Here is a 15,064-nt window from a genome sequence, read left to right as displayed (position 1 = left end):
TGCGGGTCGGGAGTCAGGGGCGCTGACGGGGCAGGGGGCTGCGGGTCGGGAGTGAGGGGCACTGGCGGGGCTGCGGATTGGGAGTGAGGGGCGCCGACGGGGCAGGGGGCTGTGGGTCGGGAGTCAGGGGCGCTGACGGGGCAGGGGGCTGCGGGTCGGGAGTCAGGGGCGCTGACGGGGCTGGGGGCTGCGGGTCGGGAGTGAGGGGCACCGGCGGGGCTGGGGGCTGCGGATTGGGAGTGAGGGGCGCCGACGGGGCAGGGGGCTGTGGGTCGGGAGTCAGGGGCGCTGACGGGGCAGGGGGCTGCGGGTCGGGAGTCAGGGGCGCTGACGGGGCAGGGGGCTGCGGGTCGGGAGTCAGGGGCGCTGACGGGGCAGGGGGCTGCGGGTCGGGAGTGAGGGGCACTGGCGGGGCTGCGGAATGGGAGTCAGGGGCGCTGACGGGGCAGGGGGCTGCAGGTCGGGAGTGAGGGGCACCAGGCCAGTTCTCACCATCCTTGTTGGTGGTGACGTTGACCAGCTCGGCCTGGGGCGGGTTGGGGCTCAGGTCCGACACCCCGTTGACGGCCTGGATCTCGAAGGTGTAGGTGACGTAGGGCTGCAGGCCCTGGACGGTCACCCCCGGCTCCGCCAGCCCCGCTGCGCTGGGGGCGAAGGTCAGGCGGGCGCAGCGCTGGCAGGGCCGCCCCTCGGGGCACTCGGAGCAGAGCACGTTGTAGGTCACGTCCCGCCGGCCCCCGCTCTCCAGGGGCTCGCTCCAGGCCAGCACCACCTCCGAGCCGTTGATCTGGGGCACGATGCTGCGCGGGGCCGAGGGGGTCGCTGCAGGGGAGAGGAGAGATAGAACCCAGGAGTCCGGGCTCCCAGACCCCCCTGCTCTAACCACCAGCCCCCACTCCCCTCCCAGAGCCAGGGAGAGAACCCAGGAGTCCTGGGTCCCAGCCCTCCTGCTCTAACCACCAGCCCCCACTCCCCTCCCAGAGCCGGGGAGAGAACCCAGGAGTCCTGGCTCCCAGACCCCCCTGCTCTAACCACCAGCCCCCACTCCCCTCCCAGAGACGGGGAGAGAACCCAGGAGTCCTGGCTCCCCCCCGCCCCTGCTCTGACCCACCAGCCCCCAGTCCCCTCCCAGGGTGACTCACTGGTGCAGGGGGAGCTGGGGGGGTCGGCGCTGGCACGGAAGTACCCGTTGCGGCAGGAGCAGATGGAGGCGCCGGGCGCTGAGGAATGGCTGTAGGGGGGGCAGGGCTGGCAGAGCCCCTCACCCTGCGCGGCCTTGAAGGTGCCAGGGACACAGGCTGGCGAGACAAAAAGGGTCAGACGGCACCTTCCTGGGAAACAAAGGGTTAAACAGCCCCCGCCCCAGAGGTGGGCGCATCTCGGCGCCGGGCGAGGGGTCCCTGGGTAATCGGCCGCCCCGCCCCAGAGGTGGGCACATCTCAGCGCCGGGTGAGGGGTCCCCAGGTAATCGGCCGCCCCGCCCCAGAGGTGGGCGCATCTCAGCGCCGGGCGAGGGGTCCCTGGGTAATCGGCCGCCCCGCCCCAGAGGTGGGCGCATCTCAGCGCCGGGCGAGGGGTCCCTGGGTAATCGGCCGCCCTGCCCCAGAGGTGGGCACATCTCAGCGCCGGGCGAGGGGTCCCTGGGTAATCGGCCGCCCTGCCCCAGAGGTGGGCACATCTCAGCGCCGGGTGAGGGGTCCCTGGGTAACCAGCCAACTCGCCATTGGAGAACCCGCAATTCAGCCTGCCAGCCTGGAACCCAGGTGTCCGGGTCCCCCCAGAACGCAGGTTCCAGGTCTCCCACCCTGGGAACCCCGTGTCCGGCACTGCCAAACCCTGGCATCCAGTTCCCCTGAACCCCGGTGTCCATCTCCGGTGTCCGTACCCCTCCCTCCCCAGAACCCAGGCATCTAACTCCCCATCCAGGGAACCCAGGCGTCCGGGCCCCCCAGCTCAGAACCCAGGCATCCAACTCCGCATCCCAGGAACCCAGGCATCTAACTCCCCATCCAGGGAACCCAGGCGTCCGGGCCCCCCAGCTCAGAACCCAGGTATCCAACTCCGCATCCAGGGAACCCAGGCATCCGGGCCCCCAGCTCAGAACCCAGGTATCCAACTCCGCATCCAGGGAACCCAGGCATCCGGGCCCCCCAGCTCAGAACCCAGGTATCTAACTCCCCATCCAGGGAACCCAGGCATCTGGGCCCCCAGCTCAGAACCCAGGCATCCAACTCCGCATCCTGGGAACCCAGGCGTCCGGGCCCCCCAGCTCAGAACCCAGGTATCAAACTCCGCATCCCAGGAACCCAGGCGTCCGGGCCCCCCAGCTCAGAACCCAGGCATCTAACTCCCCATCCAGGGAACCCAGGCGTCCGGGCCCCCCAGCTTAGAACCCAGGCATCCAACTCCGCATCCCAGGAACCCAGGCGTCCGGGCCCCCCAGCTCAGAACCCAGGCATCTAACTCCCCATCCAGGGAACCCAGGCGTCCGGGCCCCCCAGCTCAGAACCCAGGTATCCAACTCCGCATCCAGGGAACCCAGGCATCCGGGCCCCCAGCTCAGAACCCAGGTATCCAACTCCGCATCCAGGGAACCCAGGCATCCGGGCCCCCCAGCTCAGAACCCAGGTATCTAACTCCCCATCCAGGGAACCCAGGCATCTGGGCCCCCAGCTCAGAACCCAGGCATCCAACTCCGCATCCTGGGAACCCAGGCGTCCGGGCCCCCAGCTCAGAACCCAGGTATCCAACTCCGCATCCAGGGAACCCAGGCATCCGGGCCCCCCAGCTCAGAACCCAGGTATCTAACTCCCCATCCAGGGAACCCAGGCATCTGGGCCCCCAGCTCAGAACCCAGGCATCCAACTCCGCATCCTGGGAACCCAGGCGTCCGGGCCCCCCAGCTCAGAACCCAGGTATCAAACTCCGCATCCCAGGAACCCAGGCGTCCGGGCCCCCCAGCTCAGAACCCAGGCATCTAACTCCCCATCCAGGGAACCCAGGCGTCCGGGCCCCCCAGCTTAGAACCCAGGCATCCAACTCCGCATCCCAGGAACCCAGGCGTCCGGGCCCCCCAGCTCAGAACCCAGGCATCTAACTCCCCATCCAGGGAACCCAGGCGTCCGGGCCCCCCAGCTCAGAACCCAGGTATCCAACTCCGCATCCAGGGAACCCAGGCATCCGGGCCCCCAGCTCAGAACCCAGGTATCCAACTCCGCATCCAGGGAACCCAGGCATCCGGGCCCCCCAGCTCAGAACCCAGGTATCTAACTCCCCATCCAGGGAACCCAGGCATCTGGGCCCCCAGCTCAGAACCCAGGCATCCAACTCCGCATCCTGGGAACCCAGGCGTCCGGGCCCCCCAGCTCAGAACCCAGGTATCAAACTCCGCATCCCAGGAACCCAGGCGTCCGGGCCCCCCAGCTCAGAACCCAGGCATCTAACTCCCCATCCAGGGAACCCAGGCGTCCGGGCCCCCCAGCTCAGAACCCAGGCATCCAACTCCGCATCCCAGGAACCCAGGCATCCGGGCCCCTCAGCTCAGAACCCAGGCATCCAACTCCCCATCCAGGGAACCCAGGCATCCGGGCCCCCCAGCTCAGAACCCAGGCATCCAACTCCCCATCCAGGGAACCCAGGCATCCGGGCCCCCCAGCTCAGAACCCAGGCATCCAACTCCCCATCCAGGGAACCCAGGCGTCCGGGCCCCCCAGCTCAGAACCCAGGTATCTAACTCCCCATCCAGGGAACCCAGGCGTCCGGGCCACCTCGGAAGCCCAGCGTCCGCCCCCCCTTCCCCGCAGGACCCCGGCGTCCGGGCGCCTCACCTCGGCACTGCGTGTTCCCCTCGGCGGCCTCGTGCCCGGCCAGGCAGACGCAGCCGGCGGGCGCGTGCTCGGCCCAGCGCCCGTCCTCCCGGCAGTACATGCTGAGGGGCCCGGGCCCCTCGGGCTCGGCCCCGGCCACGCAGGCGCCGGCCACGGGCGTCACCAGCTCCCGGGGCACCGTCTCGGGGAAGGCGGCCAGCCGGGCCACGGCCCCGGGGCACTTTTTGAAGTAGAGCCGGACCCCCAGCAGGGCCATGCAGGCGCCCTGGTCCTGGAAAGCCACGTAGAAGCCGGTTTTGCTCAGCGGCCCGAGCCGCAGGGTCTTGACGTTGACCTTCCCCGTGGCCTCGGCCCCCGGGCGCTTGCGGGTCAGGTGCTCGGCCGCCACCGTGTCCACCTTGACCCAGGGGTTCTCCAGCCAGGGCGGGTCGGTGGCCGTGGCCAGGTCCCGCTCGGCCTCGTAGAAGAAGACGTTGAAGGTTTCCTTGCAGGCCCGGGCCGGGCGCGGGAGGGAGAAACACTCCACCACCGTGTAGCGCAGCTCGGCGTAGACGTGGGTCGCCCCCCGGCGGGGCACGAACCCGCTGCGCAGCCAGGCCTCCCGGCCCGGCCCCTCCACCGCGCACACCTCGAAGGTGCGCACCGAATGCTGGCGCTCCTCGTCCAGCCCGCTCAGCTCCTCCCACTGCCGGGGGGCAGAGAGCGGGGGGGGCAGGGGGAGGAGACGGGGGGAGAGAGCGGGGCGGGGGGCAGGGGGAGGAGACGGGGGGAGAGAGCGGGCGATCAGGAGATGGGGTGCAGGGGGTGGGAGCGATGGGGGATGGGGTGCAGGAGGAGATGGGGTGCAGGGGGTGGGAGAGATGGGGGATGGGGTGCACGGGGAGATGGGGTGCAGGGGGTGGGAGCGATGGGGGATGGGGTGCATAGGGAGATGGGGTGCAGAGGGAGATGGGTGCAGGAGGTGGGAGAGATGGGAGATGGGGTGCAGAGGGAGATGGATGCAGGGGGTGCGAGTGATGGGGGATGGGATGCACAGGGAGATGGGGTGCAGGGGGTGGGAGCGATGGGGGATGGGGTGCATAGGGAGATGGGGTGCAGAGGGTGGGAGAGATGGGGGGATGGGGTGCAGGGGGTGGGAGCGATGGGAGATGGGGTGCACGGGGAGATGGGGTGCAGAGGGTGGGAGAGATGGGGGATGGGGTGCAGGAGGTGGGAGCGATGGGGGATGGGGTGCACGGGGAGATGGGGTGCAGAGGGTGGGAGAGATGGGGGATGGGGTGCAGGAGGTGGGAGCGATGGGGGATGGGGTGCATAGGGAGATGGGGTGCAGGAGGTGGGAGAGATGGGGGATGGGGTGCAGAGGGTGGGAGAGATGGGAGGATGGGGTGCACGGGGAGATGGGGTGCAGAGGGTGGGAGAGATGGGGGTATGGGGTGCATAGGGAGATGGGGTGCAGGGGGTGGGAGCGATGGGGGATGGGGTGCATAGGGAGACGGGGTGCAGAGACAGATGGGGGTTGGGGTGCAGGGGAGGAGACAGGGCAGGGACCAGGTGATTTGGAGATGGGGTGCATGGGGAGATAGGGTGCAGGGGGCGGAGACGGGTAGAAAGCAGGCGATTAGGAGATGAGGTGCAGGGGGAGATGGGGTGCAAGGGGTGGGAGAGATGGGGGATGGGGTGCCCAGGGAGATGGGGTGCAGGGGGGTGGGAGCAATGGGAGATGGGGTGCAGAGGGAGATGAGGTGCAGGGGGTGAGAGAGATGGGGGATGGGGTGCATAGGGAGATGGGGTGCAGAGGGTGGGAGAGAGGGGGGATGGGGTGCATGGGGAGATGGGGTGCAGGGGGTGGGAGAGATGGGGGATGGGGTGCAGGGGGAGATGGGGTGCAGGAGGTGGGAGAGATGGGGGATGGGATGCACAGGGAGATGGGGTGCAGGAGGTGGGAGAGATGGGAGATGGGGTGCACGGGGAGATGGGGTGCAGGGAGTGCGAGAGATGGGGGGATGGGGTGCAGGGGGAGATGGGGTGCAGGGGGTGGGAGAGATGGGGGGATGGGGTGCAGGGGGAGATGGCGTGCAGAGTGTGGGAGAGATGGGGGGATGGGGTGCATAGGGAGATGGGGTGCGGGGGGTGGGAGAGATGGGGGATGGGGTGCACGGGGAGATGGGGTGCAGAGGGTGGGAGAGATGGGGGATGGGGTGCACGGGGAGATGGGGTGCAGGGGGTGGGAGAGATGGGGGGATGGGGTGCACGGGGAGATGGGGTGCAGGGGGTGGGAGAGATGGGGGGATGGGGTGCAGGAGGAGATGGGATGCAGGGGGTGGGAGAGATGGGGGATGGGGTGCACGGGGAGATGGGGTGCAGGGGGTGGGAGAGATGGGGGATGGGGTGCACGGGGAGATGGGGTGCAGAGGGTGGGAGAGATGGGGGATGGGGTGCACGGAGAGATGGGGTGCAGAGGGTGGGAGATGGGGGGATGGGGTGCACGGGGAGATGGGGTGCAGGGGGTGGGAGATGGGGGGATGGGGTGCACGGGGAGATGGGATGCAGGGGGTGGGAGAGATGGGGGGATGGAGTGCACGGGGAGATGGGGTGCAGGGGGTGGGAGAGATGGGAGATGGGGTGCACGGGGAGATGGGGTGCAGGAGGTGGGAGAGATGGGAGATGGGGTGCATGGGGAGATCGGGTGCAGGGGGTGGGAGAGATGGGGGGATGGGGTGCACGGGAGATGGGGTGCAGGGGGTGGGAGAGATGGGGGATGGGGTGCAGGGGGTGGGAGAGATGGGGGGATGGGGTGCAGGAGGAGATGGCATGCAGAGTGTGGGAGAGATGGGGGGATGGGGTGCACGGGGAGATGGGGTGCAGGGGGTGGGAGCGATGGGGGATGGGGTGCAGGGGGAGATGGGGTGCAGGGGGTGGGAGAGATGGGGGATGGGGTGCAGGAGGAGATGGCATGCAGAGTGTGGGAGAGATGGGGGATGGGGTGCACGGGGAGATGGGGTGCAGGGGGTGGGAGAGATGGGAGATGGGGTGCAGGGGGAGATGGGGTGCAGGGGGTGGGAGCGATGGGGGATGGGGTGCAGGGGGAGATGGGGTGCAGGGGGTGGGAGAGATGGGGGGATGGGGTGCAGGAGGAGATGGCATGCAGAGTGTGGGAGAGATGGGGGGATGGGGTGCACGGGGAGATGGGGTGCAGGGGGTGGGAGAGATGGGAGATGGGGTGCACGGGGAGATGGGGTGCAGGGGGTGGGAGAGATGGGGATGGGGTGCACGGGGAGATGGGGTGCAGGGGGTGGGAGAGACAGGATGGGGTGCACGGGGAGATGGGGTGCAGGGGGTGGGAGAGACAGGATGGGGTGCAGGGCGAGGACACGGGCAGAGAACAGGGGAGGGAACATAATTCAGTCAGTGGGGGGGCAGACACCCAGCACCCCCTATTCCTCCACAGGCCCCCCCCAACATGCCCCCACATGCCCCCCCGCCTCCCCCAGAACCCACCATGCTCCCTGATGCCTGGGATCCCCCCATCTCACAGAGCCTGCGACCCACCCGGCCCCCTTCCCCCACACCTCCTTCCTCTGCCCCTCCCCCTGGCCCCCACCTGCCCGCGGCTTCCCGCCGCCCCCTCACCTGGCCGTCCGTTTGGGGGTACGTCGTCCACTTCAGGTCCGACGTCTCCAGCCAGGTGTTCAGCAAGGTCTCTGGGAGACAGAGAAGGAGGGGGGAAGGGTTATGGTCTGGAGTGAGGAGCGGAGAACCCAGGAGTCCTGGCTCCCAGCCCCCCCCCCCCCCCAGAGCCAGGGAGAGAACCCAGGAGTCCTGGATCCAGCACCCCCCCCCGAAGTCGGGGAGCAAACCCCTGAATCTTTTCCCAGGCAGACAGACCCTTCCCCCCCCCATGCACACAGGTGCTGTGGGGTGGTGGGTGATGGGTCATTGCGGGGTGAATCTGAGTCTGTTCGGGCCGAGGGTCTGACCCAGGGGAGCCGCGTACCCCTGGGGTACACAGAGGCCTTCCCGGGGGCACATGGAGATTCCCGCAGGCTGCGGCCTCCTTCGCACAGCTCTGGTGCCACGTGCTCGCACGGCCGTGCGAGGTGTCTGTCCCACTCAGGGGCCACACGGGGAAACCAGCAACCGGCTGGACTCCAGGGCAGGGACTGGCTGGCTCAGGGGGGCAGGGAATGGGGCAGGGGCCTGTCCCCTCTAGGGGGCGCCGGCTCCCACCCGGCCCCAGGGCAGGGACTGGCTGGCTCAGGGGGGCAGGGAATGGGGCAGGGGCCTGTCCCCTCTAGGGGGCGCCGGCTCCCACCCGGCCCCAGGGCAGGGACTGGCTGGTTCAGGGGGGCAGGGAATGGGGCAGGGGCCTGTCCCCTCTAGGGAGTGTTGGCTCCCACCCGACCCCAGCTCCAGCCCCCCCCCCCCCAGCCCCTTCTGGGCCTCCCGGCTCCAGCTGCCAGACCATGACCCCTCCCCCCCAATCTGTTTTCTCCTCTGTCCCAGGCTAAATCCATGCCAGATGTGAACGAACTCCCGGCCGCTGCGCCCGCCCGGCTTCCCAGAACGGGGTGGGTTGTTCCCAGCAGAGGGGGGCTCAGAGCCAGGACGCCTGGGTTCTCTCCTGACTGGCAGCCCGCTTCGCACCAGGGCCCCAGGCTGCGAGTTCGAATCCTGCCAGCCCCCCCTCCCCAAAGAATAGGGGGCAGGAGAACGGAGTTAAATCGCTGGGCAAGGAGGAGTGTTCTCACTTCATGTGACTATCAGTGGCACAAGAACCCAGGAGTCCTGGCTTCCAGCCCCCCCACTCTAACCCACCAGCCCCCACTCCCCTCCCAGAGCCAGGGAGAGAACCCAGGAGTCCTGGCTCCCAGCCCCCCTGCTCTGACCCACCAGCCCCCACTCCCCTCCCAGAGCCGGGGAGAGAACCCAGGAGTCCTGGCTCCCAGCCCCCCCTCTCTAACCAGCAGCCCCCACTCCCGTCCCAGAGCCAGGGAGGGAACCCAGGAGTCCTGGCTCCCAGCCCCCCCTGCTCTGACCCACCAGCCCCCACTCCCCTCCCAGAGCCGGGGAGAGAACCCAGGAGTCCTGGGCTGAATGGTTGGGGGAGAAAGGGACGGAGCGAAAGACAGAGGTGAAATCCAGGAGTACGATCCTTCTGCCAAGGCCTTTCGGGGGGCAGGGGGAAAGAAGGGCCGAGATGGGGGGCGCTAATGAAAGAGGAAAGTCTCCGCCGGGGTTGGGCCATGAGGCCGCAGAGTTTTCATAAGGCAAAATAAAAAGTTCGTTTGGTGGAACAAACCCCGAGGAAGAAAGAGCAGGAGGCCAAGAAAGACAGAATGAAAGAGGGGGTGTGGGGGGGGCGTTTCTTTCTTGTTTTCCTTCACTTTTCTTTCCAGGCCTGTTTTGTCTTTCAACAAACCACCTTCCGCGTCTTTTCTGCAGCGGATCTTGCGCGAAAGAAACAGTCCTGGCTCCCAGCCCCCCTGCTCTGACCCACCAGCCTCCACTCCCCCCCCCAGAGCCAGGGAGAGAACCCAGGAGTCCTGGCTCACAGCCCCCCTGCTCTGACCCACCAGCCCCCACTCCCCTCCCAGAGCCGGGGAGAGAACCCAGGAGTCCTGGCTCCCAGCCCCCCTGCTCTGACCCACCAGCCCCCACTCCCCTCCCAGAGCAGGGGGGAGAACCCAGGAGTCCTGGCTCCCAGCCCCCCTGCTCTGACCCACCAGTCTCCACTCCCCCCCCAGAGCCAGGGAGAGAACTCAGGAGTCCTGGCTCCCAGCCCCCCTGCTCTGACCCACCAGCCCCCACTCCCCTCCCAGAGCTGGGGAGAGAACCCAGGAGTCCGGGCTCCCAGCCCCCCTGCTCTGACCCACCAGCCTCCACTCCCCCCCCCAGAGCCGGGGAGAGAACCCAGGAGTCCTGGCTCCCAGCCCCCCTGCTCTAACCCACCAGCCTCCACTCCCCCCCCAGAGCCGGGGAGAGAACCCAGGAGTCCTGGCTCCCAGCCCCCCCCCTGCTCTGACCCACCAGCCCCCACTCCCCTCCCAGAGCCGGGCAGAGAACCCAGGAGTCCTGGCTCCCAGCCCCCCTGTTCTGACCCAACAGCCCCCACTCCCCCCCAGAGCCGGGGAGAGAACCCAGGAGTCCTAGCTCCCAGCCCCCCTCCTCTGACCCACCAGCCCCCACTCCCCTCCCAGAGCCGGGCAGAGAACCCAGGAGTCCTGGCTCCCAGCCCTCCCTGCTCTAACCACCAGCTCCCACTCCCCTCCCAGAGCTGGGGAGAGAACCCAGGAGTCCTGGCTCCCAGCCCCCCCTGCTCTGACCCACCAGCCCCCACTCCCCTCCCAGAGCCGGGCAGAGAACCCAGGAGTCCTGGCTCCCAGCCCCCCCTGCTCTGACCCACCAGCCCCCACTCCCCTCCCAGAGCCGGGGAGAGAACCCAGGAGTCCTGGCTCCCAGCCCCCCCCACTTTAACTCACCAGCCCTCACTCCCCTCCCAAAGCTGGGGAGAGAACCCAGGAGTCCTGGCTCCCAGCCCCCCCTGCTCTAACCACCAGCCCCCACTCCCCTCCCAGAGCCGGGGAGAGAACCCAGGAGTCCTGGCTCCCAGCCCCCCCTGCTCTAACCCACCAGCCCCCACTCCCCTCCCAGAGCCGGGGAGAGAACCCAGGAGTCCTGGCTCCCAGCCCCCCCCACTCTAACTCACCAGCCCTCACTCCCCTCCCAAAGCTGGGGAGAGAACCCAGGAGTCCTGGCTCCCAGCCCCCCCTGCTCTAAGCACCAGCCCCCACTCCCCTCCCAGAGCCGGGGAGAGAACCCAGGAGTCCTGGCTCCCAGCCCCCACTGCTCTGACCCACCAGCCCCCACTCCCCTCCCAGAGCCAGGGAGAGAACCCAGGAGTCCTGGCTCCCACAGACACAGAAAGCTGCACAAATCCCCCCCAATTCTCACTCACCCTCCACCGCCTGAGCGAGGGAAATCCAGAGACAAAGCAGCCAGAGCTCCATGGCCGGGTCGGTCCCGAATTCCTGGCCAGGGGAAAAGCTGCTGTCGCGAAATCCTGATCAACCAACCGGAGGGGGGGAGAGTAAATCCCCAGTCGGGGAAACTTTACTCCAGAAAAATAATCCTTTGCCCAGAAACACGGCAGCCCCAGCCCGCCTTGATCTGGGACAACTGACTCCCCCAGATTTCCCTCTCTGGAGGGACTCCGCTACCCCCAGATAGCTGGAAAATTCGACCCACAAGAATATTTACGTCCTAATAACTGACCAAGTCTGGAAAAGATTAACCTCTGAATACATTTCTGGCGTGGAAAAATCAACTCCCTCCCTCCACAATTTTTTTTTCTAATCTAGAGGAAATTCTCCCTAGGCTAACAAGCGAATCAGCCCCCCCAAAGGTCCCTAATCTGGAAAAACTCAGCCCCCAAGCGCCTTTCGTCGAGCACAAAATGGACACCCCATTTCCCCCTAGTCTAGAGGGAAACGATCACTTTTCCCCCAGTCGGCAAAAATGGAAACCCCCAAATGTCTCCTAAGCTCTGAAACTTTTAATGCTCCATTTTTGCCTGGTCCAGAAAGTTTTCACTCCTCAGTTTGTCTGACTCCCCGATTCCCCCAACTCTAGAAAAAGGAAACCCTGGGTTTCCTCTGCCCCAATCTACAAAAATTAAACCCAGATTGCACCCTGATTCAGAAAAATAAATCCAGACTTTTCCTCAATCTAGAAAAAAATAAACCCTGATTTCATCCCAATCCAGAAAAAAAAAACAGATTTTGCCCCGATCCAGAAAAAATAAACCCAGAAATCACCCTGATCCAGAAAAATTAAACCTACATTTCTTCCCAATCTAGAAAAACAACAACCCAGATTTCACCCTGATCCAGAAAAATTAAACCCCAAAACCACCCTGGTCCAGAAAAAAATAAACCCAGAAATCACCTTGATCCAGAAAAATTAAACCCAGAAATCACCCTGATCCAGAAAAATTAAACCCAGATTTATCCACAATCTAGAAAAAGTAAAGCCCAGATTTCACCCAATCCCAAAAAGAATAAACCCAAATTTTGCCCCAATCCAGAAAAAATAAACCCGATTCCGCCCTGAATTAAACCTGAATTTCTTCCTGATCCAGAAAAATTAAACCTAGATTTATCCACAATCTAGAAAAAAGTTACGCCCAGTTTTCACCCTGATCCAGAAAAGATTAAACCCTGATTACATCCCAATCCAGAAACAATAAACCCAGATTTTGCCCTGATCCAGAAAAAAATTAAATCCCTGATTTTACCCTGATCCAGAAAAATTAAACCTAGATTTCTTCCCAATCTAGAAAAAAAATAAACCCAGATTTTGCCCTGATCCAGAAAAATTAAACCTGGATTTCCTCCTGAGCCAGAAAAATTAAACTGAGATTTCTTCCCATCTAAAAATATTAAATGCAGATCTCACCCCAAGCTATAAAATTACCCCAGGTTTCTCCCCAGTCAAGGGGGGTGGGAACAAACCCAGATTTGCCTCCCAATCTAGAAAAAATAATCTCAAAAATAAGTTTCTTGTCGGGGGGGGTGCGAATCAGGTTTCCCTACAAATGTGGACTCTGGCAAATCAACGAAGACAAACACCGTCCGGCTAGAAAAACTGGATTCTCCAAAACTCGCCAACCCTGGCAAAAAGTTGGTTCTGGAGAAATTCCTGAGCCGGGATCCCCTAGAAAAGTCCAGCGTCTCGGAGCTCCCGAAAAGTCGTGGGTCTAGAGCAGGGGCTCCGGAAACCTCTCGAGTCAGGGACGCTTTGACCCCCGGCCAAGGGCCCGTTTCTGGAATAGCTGGTCCCGAAACAATCCCAAAACAATGGGCGAGTCCAGAAAAGTGAAACCGCCTGGCTGGACTAGACGCGCTCCCATGAGCTGGTCCCGAGTGGGGTGTAGGGGCCCGGTCCTGGTGGACAAAGGAAGCCCAAAAACTGCAGAAATTGGGGGCGAGGGGGGACCCCAGGATTTTTGGAGGCAGCTGGAAAAAGAAAGAAAGACAAAAACAAATAGCATCCAGGCAGGGGGAAGGCGTCTGCGCTTGGCTCAGGAGCCTGCCCCCCCTTCCGGCTCTTTGCAAGAAGCACCCCCAATTTCCTCCCTGGTCCCCCCAAATCTGCAGCTCCCCCCAAACATTTGCAAAACTAAGCAAAGCCGGAGCCAGGTGTCAGCAGACTGAACAATTTCTTTAGGCCCTGTGCAGCTCAAGCAGGACCCCAATATTTGAGGCCCCTGACATATATAGGGCCCCCCCAAACATGGGCTAGCACTGCCTCTGGCCGGCGAGCCCCCTTCCCTCACACCTGGGGCACGCAAGGCCTTTTGAAGATGTGCCCCCAAAAAGCTTTTCCCAGTCCCCCAAAGTGGCTGCCCTCAAAGGTGCCCCCCCAATCTTGCTGAGAACCCCCCCAAAACTCTTGGCCGAGCGGTGGTCCCCCCTCTCCCCCAGAAATCCCGCCCAGCAACGCTGCACCCCTAAGCCTCGGCAAAGATCCCCCCAACCTTTGCAGCCCCCCAAAGCCTCGTCCCTCCAGGGGGACCCCTGGAACTTTTTGACAAGGGTCCCCCCCAAACCACTTTCCGGACCCGCAAGTCCTTTGCAATGTTTCCCCCCCTCAGATCTGCGCACAACTCAGCCCCACCCTCCAAAAATCTTGGGGGGGGGGGCAGAATGAGTCTTCGCCCTGCCCGACAGCACCCCGAGATCCTGGCTGGGGGGGACCCCAAAGTTTGCAAACCCGCCCCCAGCCGCGAGTCGCTGCCCCGGGCCCCTGCGCTGAGCTCCCGGGTGCAGAGCGGTGGGGGGAGAAAATCCCCCCCCAAGAGGCCCCCTCGCTCCTGCCCTGGGGATCCCCCCAAACCCCCGCGCAGCCCCCGAGTTCCCCCCGCTCACCCCGGGCTGCGGCTCGCAACTTTCTGAGCCCGGCGGCGGGGGGGAGGGGAGGGGTCTGCGGAGGGGCGGGGTGTGGGGGGAGGTTTACACAAGGGGGGCGTGGGGCTCTGGGTGTGTGTGTGTGTGTGTGTGTGTGTGTGTGGACAGTTGTTGCAGGCTGCGCTGTGTGTACCGGGGCGGCACGAGGTGTTGTGTTGAGTTGTGTGTCTGTGTACAGGGGTTGTAGCAGGCTGTGTGTGTGTGTGTGTGTGTAGAGGGGTTGTTGCAGGGTGTGTGTGTGTGTGTGTGTGTAGAGGGGTTCTTGCTAGCTGTGGGGTGTGTACTGGGGCAGTGTGAGGTGGGGTGTGTGTGTGCGCACACAGAGGGGTTGTTGCAGGCTGCGGGATGTGTGTGTGCGTGTGTGTAGAGGGGTTGTTGCAGGCTGTGTGTGTAGGGATTGTGTGTACTGGGGCAGTGTGAGGTGCTGTGTGTGTGCTGTGTGTGTGAGCAGAGGGGATGTTGCAGGCTGCGCTGTGCGTACGGGGGCAGCGTGAGATGGTGTGTGTGTGTGTGTAGAGGGGTTGTTGCACGGTCTGTGTGTGTGTGTGTAGGGATTGTGTGCCGTGGGGCAGCGTGAGGTGTTGTGCTCTGTGTGTGTGTGTGTGTGTGTGTGTAGGGATTGTGTGCCCTGGGTCAGCGTGAGGTGTTGTGCTCTGTGTGTGTGTGTGTGTGTGTCTGTGTGTAGGGATTGTTGCAGGCTGCGCTGTGTGGGGTGGGCCCTGCTTTGAGCAGGGGGTTGGACTAGACACCTCCCGAGGTCCCTTCCAACTCCAACAGTCTGTGGTTCAATGGGCCTGTGTTGTGTTGTGCTCTGTGTGTGCGTTGGGGAGGGAGGTGCAGTGAACTGGGCGTGTCGCCCCTGCTGGCTGCCATGGGAACTGCCCCTGTGTGTCAAAACCCCTGTACTGCCGACACCCGAGGGGGATGTGGCCGCATCTCAGCGCCGGGCGAGGGGTCCCTGGGTAACAGGCCCCCCTGCCCCAGAGGTGGGCGCATCTCAGCTCCGGGCGAGGGGTCCTCGGGTAACCGGCCGCCCTGCCCCAGAGGTGGCTGCATCTCAGCGCTGGGCGAGGGGTCCCTGGGTAACCGGCTGCCCCACCCCAGAGGTGGCTGCATCTCAGCGCCGGGTGAGGGGTCCCTGGGTAACCGGCCACCCCGCCCCAGAGGTGGCTGCATCTCAGCGCCGGGCGAGGGGTCCCTGGGTAACCGGCCGCCCCGCCCCAGAGGTGGCTGCATCTCAGTGCCAGGCGAAGAGTCCCTGGGTAACCAGCC

At 64.6% G+C, this 15,064-nt stretch overlaps 1 protein-coding gene and 1 long non-coding RNA gene across 4 annotated transcripts in view; one reads left to right on the top strand and one right to left on the bottom strand.

The window, feature by feature from the left end:
• EPHB4 (EPH receptor B4) overlaps positions 1 to 13,800 on the bottom strand; it is a 32,259-nt gene extending 18,459 nt beyond the window's left edge. The window contains exons 1-6 of one of the 3 annotated variants that reach the window (XM_050933257.1): positions 13,754 to 13,800; positions 10,783 to 12,841; positions 7,458 to 7,528; positions 3,828 to 4,512; positions 1,143 to 1,298; positions 493 to 822 (exon numbers count right to left, since the gene is read on the bottom strand). In XM_050933257.1, the coding sequence (XP_050789214.1) occupies positions 493 to 822; positions 1,143 to 1,298; positions 3,828 to 4,512; positions 7,458 to 7,528; positions 10,783 to 10,834 (1,294 nt within the window). In that variant the 5' untranslated portion in view covers positions 10,835 to 12,841; positions 13,754 to 13,800. Of the gene's footprint in view, positions 1 to 492; positions 823 to 1,142; positions 1,299 to 3,827; positions 4,513 to 7,457; positions 7,529 to 10,782; positions 12,893 to 13,753 lie in introns of those variants that run through there. The other 2 variants (XM_050933258.1, XM_050933255.1) reach the window with 2 other exon arrangements.
• LOC127039646 (uncharacterized) lies at positions 2,103 to 3,255 on the top strand. The gene is made up of 4 exons (XR_007771259.1): positions 2,103 to 2,166; positions 2,571 to 2,628; positions 2,743 to 2,800; positions 3,205 to 3,255. It is a non-coding gene; the product is annotated as an uncharacterized LOC127039646 (long non-coding RNA).
• Positions 13,801 to 15,064: the final 1,264 nt, after the last annotated feature.

The sequence above is a fragment of the Gopherus flavomarginatus genome, chromosome 23, assembly GCF_025201925.1.
Source record: "Gopherus flavomarginatus isolate rGopFla2 chromosome 23, rGopFla2.mat.asm, whole genome shotgun sequence".
In the NCBI taxonomy this organism is placed as follows: domain Eukaryota; kingdom Metazoa; phylum Chordata; order Testudines; family Testudinidae; genus Gopherus; species Gopherus flavomarginatus.
Note: the sequence above shows the minus strand (reverse complement) of the source record. Positions and strands in the feature narration are given on the sequence as shown.